General features: G+C 48.0%; 1 protein-coding gene across 2 annotated transcripts; it reads left to right on the plus strand.

The window, feature by feature from the left end:
• The first annotated feature begins 251 nt into the window (after positions 1-251).
• LOC102561618 (uncharacterized) lies at positions 252-9206 on the plus strand. 2 transcript variants are annotated; one of them, XM_019493926.2, is made up of 5 exons: positions 252-357; positions 2002-2135; positions 3599-4496; positions 5431-5604; positions 6576-9206. In XM_019493926.2, the coding sequence occupies exons 1-5, from the start codon at positions 311-313 to the stop codon at positions 6604-6606; spliced, it is 1284 nt and encodes a 427-aa protein (XP_019349471.1). In that variant the 5' UTR covers positions 252-310; the 3' UTR covers positions 6607-9206. The 2 variants fall into 2 exon arrangements, with proteins under 2 accessions (XP_019349471.1, XP_014465576.1); XM_014610090.3 differs by having other exon boundaries at positions 253-357; positions 6607-9206.
• Positions 9207-11044: the final 1838 nt, after the last annotated feature.

The following is an 11044-nucleotide window of genomic DNA, read 5'->3' on the forward strand; positions in this document are numbered from 1 at the left end:
GGCGCGGCCCCGCCCCTCGCGAGCGCCCATTGGGGCGCCCCGCCGGAAGCGGCGCACGCTGCCAAGCGCCGATTGGCTCCGGCCGGCGCGGTGACCCTCCCCCCTCCCTCCCTCTGCCTCAGTCTGAGGACTGGCCCCGTGGGGGGCGGGGAGGAGGGTTCCGATTGGCGCGCGGAGGAAAAGGGGGCGGGAACTCGGGGGCTGCCGGACGGGAGGGGAAGAGGGTCAAGTAGAGTGGAACGAGGCGGTGCTTCCCCTAGCAACGGGAGTGTTGGGGGCGTCGCTAAGGAGGAGCCGCCGCGGGGCGGACATGGCGGACGGGGCTCGGGGCGTGCGGGGCCGCGGCGCCCCCGGCAGGTACCGATCGGGGAGAGGGGGTTGTGGGGGCGCGGCGGGTGGGGACCCCAGCCCCTCGATTACCGTATTTTCCCAATTACCGTATTTCCTCCCGTACCGTATTTCTTCGCATATAAACTCCCCAGTATACAACGGGAAGCCACAGATCCCCGCGTGGGGTGGGGGGGAGGCGGGGAGCGCAGCACCTCGATTACCGTATTTTTTCAATTACCGTATTTCTTAAAGTACCGTATTTGCTGAAGTACCATATTTGTTCGCATATAAACGCTTCCATATACAATGGGGGGCACAGATCACCCGCGGGGGGGGGGGGGGGGGGGGGAAAGCCTGGCACCTCAATTACCGTATTTTCTCAATTACCTGTTTTCCTCAAGTACCGTATTTCTTAGCATATAAACGCCCCAGTATACAATGGGAAGGCGCAGATCCCTGCAGGAGGCGGCGCCCAGCACCTCGATTACCATATTTTCTCAAGTACCGTATTTCTTCACATATATACAGTCCCCACCCTGGTTGCCAAGCAAGGAAACCTCTCTTACCGTATTTCTCACATATAACATGCACTACAAATTTCCATCAGCTGGTTTCTGGGGTGGGGGGATCGGTGTGTGCTGTGTGCAAGGCATACGGCTCCTTGCCCTGCCCGTGCCCCGTGGAAGTGGGGAGCTGGGTGCACACGACGCACACACGCACCCGCATGAGAGCATGAGTTTGGAGGGGGAAACATCTGGGATTTGAGACTTGCCACCTGACCCTGCCACTACCCACTGAAGGGCCAGGGTCAGTTTGCCTCCCCTCTCCGGGTACGGGCAATCCTGTGCATGTAGCAGCTTCATCATTCATGGCAGAGCTGCGCCTGGGAGCCTGCAGCAGCTGTTGCACTGGACGTGTTTCCTGCGCACGAGCCCGGAGCAGCGCAAGTAAAGTCTGTGCCCCCGGCGGGGCAAGGTAAAAGCCGGTGTGGTTTTGCTCCAGGCTGAGGTGCAACCGGCACTTACAGTGTAACAGCGGCCGCACACTGCATCGATGCAGCTCCTCCTCTTCTCTGCAAGCTGCCCCAGTGTCACATCCCTTGTGCTTCCCACAGGATTGATCCCCTTGCACGTCACACAGGTGCCTGAGCCGTGACGAGCCGCCGTTTGCGCCCGTGAGTGTATTTACAGAGCACAGAAATGAAGGCAGCACAAGATTGTGTCACGAGGCCTGAACCGGCTCTCTCAGAGCTGGGTTTTCACTCTTCCCGCTCCACGGACTTGGGCAAAGCCCTGCCTGTTTGCATGGGTGCGGCAGGGCAAAATTCAAGTCTGTTTCTGGCTCTTGGTTTCCACAGAGCCAGTGGCTTCCATCCATAGCAACCTGTTTCTGGGGCAGGAGGATTTTGGAGGCTGTCATTGCTAGAGCCTGGAGCAAACACGTTTGATAGCTGAGTTTAGCACATCCTGGTGGACACTTTCCTTTGGTTTCAGTATAACTCACACGAATGGAGCATATTACTAAATTTAACAAAACCTTTCTCAGTTGGTTTAATAACCTTGGTCTAATTCTCAGTTGGTCTAATAAAAGGTATCATCTCTAAACCAACAGTTCTAGAGTTTTGCATAACAAAAACTTTCAGCACTAATAGGCTTCGTCTTTCCTTTATAGAGAAAAGCCAAATGAATTCCTTAGCGACACGCAGAAAGCCACCACTACTCATCACCTGAGCCTCCAAGAACTGCAGAAGAGCTGGACACAGCCCAGAGACTGGGAAGGATCTTCGTTATTTAAAGGAGAAATTGGTAGGATGAGATATGAATTGTCATAGTAAAGTTACTGCTTTAGCCTTGGCAACTGTCTTTTTACATAGCACGATTTATCATCTAGGAAAGGCACGTTGCCTTTCTTATTTTAGAGTAAAATCAGGAATAAGTGCATTGAGGCCAACTGTGCCAAACAGCGTAAGTGTCAGGGGATTAAAGTCCATTTTGTTCAAGCAGTAGAAGATTCATGTTGAAAGGAAAATTGGTGGCATTTGCACATATCTGACGTTAACAGGCATGCACAAAATATAAAGTTCTTTGCAAGCCAAAACTAAAGCCTGCTTGTTTTACCAGAGGATTTAAAAGTTGGAGCATAATGTTAACTTATTTGAAGTTTCTCTTTTTTATGTACCTATGAGAATAAGTATATTTCCAGGAAGCAGGTGGTGCTGGTAGTGGTTCACAACTCAAGGCTGGGTTCTCTGGAATGACATTCAAACCCCAAAGAGGCTGACACAAAGGTGGCTGTATTCAGTGGTGCAATGGGCACCTACAGCTGATTCTGCAAATGCTGACTGTTGAGCCTAGTGCTTGCCAGAAAGAGAAGCTAGTACCACTCAGGGTGCATCTATACATGCAGTTAATGCGATGCAATACACTACGGCACCGTTTGAGCCAGAGGAAACTGCTCCTGGGCATAGCATCTACACATGCACCCAGGACAGCAGCAATTTGAGCCAGGGTGGAGCAGGCCCCCAGCTGGGCTGACCAGGTGCAATTTATGCCCGCAGTCAGCGTCCACATGTGCATTTCAGTGCAGTAAATTATTCTGCCATTAAGATAGTACTGTCTCTGACAGTATTACTCTGTCTCGGACAGTATTATCTTATGACAGAGTTAATGTACTGTGCCGTAATACTGTCGCATGTGTAGATTGTGACACTTTACTGTAGAGCCAATTAATCTACTCCTCAGTAAAGCACACGTAGATGCACCCTTACAGTCGTAAATGCTACACATAGCAGTAACTGTGGTCTACATTGGTCCCATTGCACGTAAAGTGTTAGGGATCCTTTGGAATAAAGGCTCCTAGTGAAATACACAGCTTGGTTGTCCTGAAATTATGCTTTAAAATGGCAATGATGCCAAGCCACCACATTCACTTCTCATTTAGATTTCTCCGTTAATTCTCATGGTGTCAGTACTCATCCATGACTGCCATATTTATGATGTATTGTGTAATACCTGCCTGTCAGGATAGAGCCAGGTGCAACAACACTCATAACCTGTAGGATAATTCTTCTCTTCCAGTGGAATGGTGAATTATAGTTTGTGAAGTGTTGTGAGGGCCCCTATCAGAAAGAGCTATATAAGTACAGAGCATTACTATTAACATTTGCACACCACTAATAGTACACGACCAATAGTAACTGATAATTAGAAATAATCAACAAGTATTTTTCCGCGCACTTTCTGAACACCTGCACTTTTTCCCTCCCTAGAAACTCGTTTTTCTCCCTATACGAGGGAGAGTCCCACCATCGATGACTTAGAAGAAAGTTTACGGCAACTTAAAGTTCAGGTGGACAGTTTGGCCTCCAGTCTGAGTTTTGACACAGATCAAGATTATACCCTAGATTCTGGCACTGCAGATGGGTCAAGTCCCTTTAATCCGAAGTGGCCAATGATTCACAATGGGACCTACACAAAGGCAGACACTGGAGACACACTGAAGCAACCTGATGAGTCTGAGTGGTTTCTAAAGCCAACGCATTTGGTCAGACCTCTGGGAGACTATCCAGCACTTACGAGCCTAGGCCTTCCAATGTTCTCCACGTCAGCAGTCAGCCGTGTGGCAGGGCTCCTCGGGAGTGAGATAGCAAGCAGGAACTGTCTGCCGTCTGTGGATCTAGCATCTGCAGAACCATTTCCAGCAAAACTTGGTGCTCCTCACGTGATAGGAGTCAAGGCCTTGTTGTCCCCTAAAATCCCAGTGAGGGCCCGCTCACCCGAAAGGGTCACTTCTCCCTTGGACAGAGGCAGGTCTCTCTCCTTTGATCGCTTGAGGACCAACCGGTCCCATTCATTTTCTCCAGCATCCAAAAGAACCCGCTGGCTCCGATCTCGCTCACAGTCCCCGAGACCTATCTGGAGACCAAACTCAGCCAAGGCAAATGCCTGTGCCCAGCCTGCACCGCACTTCAGCAGGTCCAGGGGCAGCAGGAAGAAAACAGCAGCAACCAGGCAATCCCGCTCCAGAATATACAAACCAGGAGCGCTGGCGGCCAGGTCCTGCACTCCGGGCAGGATGCCCACAAAGGCACTGAGCTCTTCGTGGAGCCCTTACAGTCTGTCCTCTGCTGCTATAGCCTCACCCACAGCTCAGGAGATCAATGAAAGGTAAGAAGCCACATACTGGGGGGAAAGGAAGCTTTCTGTGGGATCTTCCTTTTGGTATAAGCCCAGAACATCTTACTGAAGTTGGAACATCCTGCAGTTGGTATAAGCCTAGATAACTGTATTGTGTGCCACACTGGTTATGTTCCCAGGATACAGGGTGTTGATTGGTTACTTTGGGGCTTGGTACAACTCTCACCAAAGCCACTGGGAGATGATTGATGGACTTAAAGCAAATTTGAATCAGGCCTGTAGTTTGTAGATGAAGATGAAATCAAAACTTTACTTTTGATTTTAACATAACAGTGCCCCTCATGTGATGCTGTCACCTGCGTCACTGAAGGTGGACATTCCTTGCTTTATATGTAGGAGGCAGTAATTATAAGGATGTCATTGCCTTAGAGCGAGGCCCAAGTATTAGTGTAGAAAGGCATTACACTGGGTACATTCCTATGAGTTAAGCTTGTGTTGTGTACAAGAGACCTAGCACACAGCCATGTAAATAAAAAGTCACCAGATCCAACGTGATATGTCTTTTATCACTCAGAAACATACACCTCCCTGCTAGAAAATGCACCACAACTTTAATCCTAGCCCAGGATAGGGGCCATTCTTCCAGCCATCTCTTCCAAACAGCCCCCCAACATCAAGAGACAGATATCCCCCCACCTCACTCTGTTTTGCTCCTTACTCTCATCTGGGGAAATGGGTACTCAATTTGGTTAAGATTTTACAGTCTGGAACACCTGAAAGGGGCCTAGTTTTGAGAAGGTGCTGAGTCTTGGAAATATCAGGCACTTTGGTGTAGCAGCCCTGATGAGTGCTCAAAACCAACCAGACTAGTCACTTTTAGAACTGTAGGCTGTAGCGTGGAGGATGCTTTGAACTTTCCCAGCAACAAGACAGTACTGAAAAACCAAAGGGCCTGGTTTATCAGGTTTTTGCAGACTCTTGCAGAAGGTGCTGTGGGGAGGTCCCTGATAGAAATGTCCCCGTATGAGAAGGAGCTGGCGCGCCTCCGGCTGGAGCGCCTGCGTATGGAGGAGGAATGGTTACTGGAGCTGAAGAGGCAGCAGGAGTTGGAACGAACACGTGGCCCCAAGCCCAAGTGGTAAGTTCTGATCCTTGGCTAGCTAGACAGGTCAAGGGTCTGGGCTTTGCAGTGGGTTTCTGCATGGGAGAGAGGAGCCCTTGGGTCTAAGTCTCCCTGGCTGCTATTACATATATAACCTTGCTTCCCAGCAGTGCTCCAAAAACACATCACCCAGCACATCCTTAGCAGTCCCACTGATTGACTCAGGACTGAACTGTCTGACTTGGCCTCTGGGACGCACCTGCAAAGCACACATACAGATGCAGCCAAGAGACTTGTGCATGCAAGGCCAAGTTTTGGGCAGTGCAGAGAGCCAAAATGCAGGCGCATTTTATAGGTGCCTGTTGGCACCATATGCTCAAAACTGTAACTCCCAGCTTTTATTCTACTGCTGTAGGAGCAGCTGCTTAACCAGCAGAGGGAGTATAAAGCTAGCTTCCAACCCAAGAAACCAAGGCACCAATAATCAACCTCTCAGAATGCAACCAGAGACTTTGATCTTGTGCTCCCTGGGAAACACAAGAGGGCAAGTCCTGAGAGGAGGAAATCAGTGTTTGCTAAAGAGATTCCAGTCTGGTGGGAGTAAAGGCAGAAGGAGAGTGTGCTGAGGCTGCTTGTAGACATTGTGTACTTTCTTTAACCAGTGAAAGCAGTTCACTTTTTACAGTTCTGCTCAGCCTTAGCTGAAATGACTCACCTCTATCCCCACCCCAGGAGTCATAGGGCCTCCATCAGTGTGACATCAGGCTCTGGAGGGGATGATTTTCAGCACATGGATATTTAGCATTGAGGTTAGACCTTCTTTTGTAGACTGGGCAAACAATCCAAGATAGAAAAGTTAACGCCTCTTGTATGAATTCTCTGCTGGCCTGACTCAGAACGGGCTTGGAGGAATTGCGGGTGTGGGGAGGGCTCCACGTGACAATGAAAGATTGGAGAAGATTCATTTCTGAGTTACCTGTTCTTGATGGCTCCTATTCCCTTCTCAGCTTGCTCAGTACCAGCGCTTCTGTTCTCTAGGTATGAGATGAAAAGCTCCCAGTTCCACTACGAAGCCCACAAGAATAACCAGTTGCTGAGGAGCAGCCAGGACTTGCAGTCCATGTATAACTATAGGCGAGAACTGGAGTCAGCATCCAAGGAGTTCCAAGAACATTCGAAACCCACACACTTGGCTTCTCTCTAATAAGAGCTAACATCCCTGGCACTAACCCATGCCAGCGAAAGAGAGACTTGGGGGTTGCGTATTCCAGGAAGTTTGCATGCTGTGCTTGGAGGAGAGGTAACAAGGTGGCAGGAAGGGGTGTTCTTCCACCCCAGTAATCCACCGACCATTTCCATCCTTGGAGGAACTCTGTTGTTTTCAATACTGAAAGTGGTATGTTAGCATGAATGATAGCAAACTACATCACCAATGCTCTTATCTACCTCTGTCTATAGATCAACAAAGATCTATGTGCTCACTTTCTGCCCAGGAGGGAATTTCCCTGTACAAATCACCCCTACTCAGCTTACTTGCAGCGCCCCAAAAACCAAGGAGGAGGGTATGGGGATGGAAACACAGGAAGAGGGCAGCAATGCAATGGGAAAGATTGATCTGATAACATAGACATCGGAAGCCGACCTAAAGCCCCATTTGTCAAATCTTACAGCCAGAGATGATGACAAGTTCAGAGTACAGCATGCCTTGGCTCCAATGTGCTTGCAGATATTGCAGTACCATTCATTCAGCCCTCCTGCCTGTGGGCTCCCTCCTTTTAAATGATTGTTTCCTCCAAAGTGCAGCCCTAATGAAGTCCCTATGACTTTTTTGCAGGTGGCTTTGTTTTGCCTTTAAGTCTTTCTGTAATTAACGGCTGACGAGTGGAGGATCTAAAGCTCTGCTGCTTTCAGTGGTCACATTTAAGTGTGAGCATTTCCATACTGCAGGATCTCACAGTGCAGTGCATGCAGTTCTGGAAACCAAAACAATGGTATAACGTTTTAGTTTGCAATACCCATGATTTCCACAGTTTCTGAGGAGACACCCCGAGGCCAAGCCATCTCTATTCCCTAACCAGCGCAAGTTAATCTATTTGAACAGCAGCACCCTGATTAACATTTGTAATTTTCCATCAGGAGGTCTTAGGACATATTGATTGCTTTAATAAAACTCTGTTGCCACTGATCACGGCTAGCAAGCGCAGTGGGAATACAGGGAGCACTTCATTTCTCCAGCACTGATAACTTATTTGCTACACTCATGGCAAAACTTGAATTATTATGGAGGGGGAGCTGGGAACGGGAGGTGATTTCACAAGGCCAGTAGGGCTTAAGAAAAAAAGACAAAAATAAAAAATAAGGTTGCAACAGAGTCTCTCTCCAGCTCATTTTGGTCTGACATAAACAAATGGGAAAACTGAAAAATCAGTAACTGCTATTATTACTGTGTCCTTCTCCTGGGAAAGTCAGGGGTTTAACCAGGCGGTTGGAGACTCCAGGAAAGTTACAGAACTATTGAGAATATAGTTACCCTGTTAAACCCCACTCAGATTCATTTTCAGCTGCATTGATCTGTCATGTGCAGTCTGGAAAGATACCGTGTTGAATTATACATCACTTCTTTTTTCCTAATGGAACCATTACAGAAACTGACATTTTTTTAGAATTAAATTTACTCTTTTGCTGTTTATCCTGATTTACTTTTCACATTTCACGTGCTGGGGCTCCTGCATTAGGATCATGCTGCTGGGAGCTTAGAGCTTAACCAAAAGAAATTAAACTTTAATTCAAATAAAAAATCTCCAAGCATTTCTAGCAGGTTTGATGAACCTTAACCCCCCCCCCACGAGACTCACAGTGAACAAAATTACCCGACAAACAGCCTCTTTAAAGCTACAGCAGCTATGGGGGAAAGTGAATGTCCTTACCTCATCAGCTAGAGCATGGGGATGGAGGATCAAGGTAGCTCATTTCTCTCCCACCCCGAGCACTTCCTGACCATGTGATCATAAGCAAGTCACTTTGTCTTTCTGTACCATGGTCACTTTGTTCATAAAGGGTGGGTGACAACAGTTAGCATCCTATCGAATGATTGATGGAGGAAGAGGCCTGCACACAGCCAAGGCCTTATTGTCACTTATTTGAGTGATGGGTTGTCCCGCAGAGTCTGAGATACAGGGATTCATACCTATATGTGGGACGTAAGATTTTCCTTACTAAAGCATTAGGAAGGAAGCCACTGATTATAAAAACCTGGTCCCCCTGATGCGAACGGCAAAACTCCAAATGACCTCCATGGAAGTGGGATTTCAACCGAGGAGTTTTGGTGACCCCAAAGGGTGACTGACGTTATGGTAGTCTCTATAAATATACATCGGCCAATGTTTTCTAACCCGTCCGGTTGCCTAAGTAGTAATGTATGTGCTTAACATTAGGCAGCTTTATTTGAAAATGCGGCCCATTGCTTCTTTGACCAGAAATGGTTCTCTCTCTTTAGTCTCACTAGCCTTTAAACCTGCTCTTACCTTTTAAATTGTAATTGTTCTCTCTTTGTATCAACTTTTTATAGAGATTCTGTGTAAATGAGAAACTTGGTTTATTAATAAATATTACAGATTCTACCTCATGAATAACCAACAGCCCAGTGGTCTGGATTTTGCTGGTTCTTGAAAGATGAGGCATTAAAGAGCTCTAAAAGAGCCTGTAAGAGTTAGATACTTGACTCTCCCTGACTTTCCATGGGATATGGCCCCACGGGTCCTCTAGATGCTTTTGAAGTCCCACCCAGCGCCTCTGTTCCTACAAGCCACTTATAGGTTGCACTCAACCACATGAAGTGCAGCAATGATCAGCAGTGACCAGTGGCATGGAGCCACACTCTGCAGTCCACGTGCATCCCCAGTGGTTTCATTCAAACAGCCCAGAGTCTACGGCATCACCTTCACATTGCACCTGCTGATTTTCCCGGCTCAGCTGGTAACTCACAGCAAAAGTTTTCTTTCTGTGAGCCCTGAAAAGTCAGCTTGGCACTGTAAAGGCCTCCTAGGACTTTCAAGGGCAGGTTGTAATAACGTCCTTTGTGTAGGATCACAAGCAAGTGTTGCTGCCAAGCCATTACCCTTTGCTGTACTGCACGCACCCTTAGCAGCAGCAAGAGGACAGACAGCATCATATCAGTCAGCACAAAGGGAAAGGGACAAGTCTTGGCCAAATATCATTGCTTTTGGGAGTCTTTCATCCCCAATGTTATTCTCAGAATGTTTTCCGGCAGGCTGGACGCTTCCCACCCTGGCCTGTGGGAATCAGCTTAGTGCTTATACCTCACGAAACTATTCTCTTCTGACCAGTGACAACAGATGCTCCCTCCTTTAACCCTTTTGTCTCCACCGCTTCACGTTACATGCTTCTCGCTGGAAAAGAGCATAACTCGGCTGAACTCAGCAGAAGGAGCTGGCATCTACTTCGCAATGTCCTGGCTCAGGGAGTTCAGTATCCCCGTGGGAGAGTCACTGTTTGCAAATGTGACTTCCTGGCTGCTGTGAGACAATAGCTTACATATGGAAGTCAGATAAAGTTTTGCTTTGAAGTATAGGTGAGCCTGGGGTGCTAGGGTGAGAGCTGCAAGCAGAATTTGCCCCAAAGCAGCAGTTTATTCTGAGCTAAAGGAATCGTCCCACCCTCAGCAAAGATCTAGGATTTTTGCTTCCATAATCACCTCTTTTAAATGTAGCACAGGCTGTGGAGCAGAGCAGGAGACCAGGACAAGGCAGCAACTGTGGCACTGGGGAAGGGTCTGGAATGAATCGCTGTTGCAAAGATCTGGAGCTGGGGCCTGGTTATTCCCTGCAGAAAGCGTAACCTGTTCAGCAGATGAAATGGGGAGGTTCCAGTCTCATTCCTCATGGAGCAGCATTTGCTTTGTTCAGAAGACCCACAAAGTCTTTGCAGAGGCTGGCAGGGGTGTCTGCATTGCACAGGGACATAGAAACTGCCATGTCAGATTGCACTAGCACACCTAATGCAGTCTCCAATTGCAGGCAACCCAGAGGCTTCAAGGACCCTCACGTGGGCAACTACAGAATCACCTGCCCCTACAAGACATTTCTGTCTAGCCCCCTTAATCAGAGCTTGACTTAACCATCTCACCATGGCTGAATCTGGCAGCTCTTGGGCCACATAGCCATTTATCTAGACAGCCAAACCTGACTGTATTTGATCCAAAGGCTTTTAAAGTGGAGGCACTGCTACAGCTGAATACTGCCTCAATCCCCGTTTGTCTCCCTTGTCTAAAAGATATGCATACCCCAATATATCATCTGCAGGAACATCCCAGAGATTAAAAACATGTCCAAAGCTATTATTCAGGATGTGCAGGAAAGTGTTTGTAAGCTGCGTTACCACCGATCCTTGTGGCAGTGAAATAAATTCTGAAAGTCGTTACAAATCTTATCTAGGCATTCCTAACGCTTCCCTCCGT

The sequence above is a fragment of the Alligator mississippiensis genome, chromosome 13 (assembly GCF_030867095.1).
Source record: "Alligator mississippiensis isolate rAllMis1 chromosome 13, rAllMis1, whole genome shotgun sequence".
Classification (NCBI taxonomy): domain Eukaryota; kingdom Metazoa; phylum Chordata; order Crocodylia; family Alligatoridae; genus Alligator; species Alligator mississippiensis.

Bases quoted from the DNA above. Each gene is read 5' to 3' on its own strand.
- LOC102561618 (XM_014610090.3), top strand. From the start codon at position 311: ATGGCGGACGGGGCTCGGGGCGTGCGGGGCCGCGGCGCCCCCGGCAG. The intron at 2,136-3,598 runs GTAGGATGAGAT...TTCCCTCCCTAG, and splicing joins GTTATTTAAAGGAGAAATTG to AAACTCGTTTTTCTCCCTAT. The intron at 5,605-6,606 runs GTAAGTTCTGAT...TCTGTTCTCTAG, and splicing joins CGTGGCCCCAAGCCCAAGTG to GTATGAGATGAAAAGCTCCC.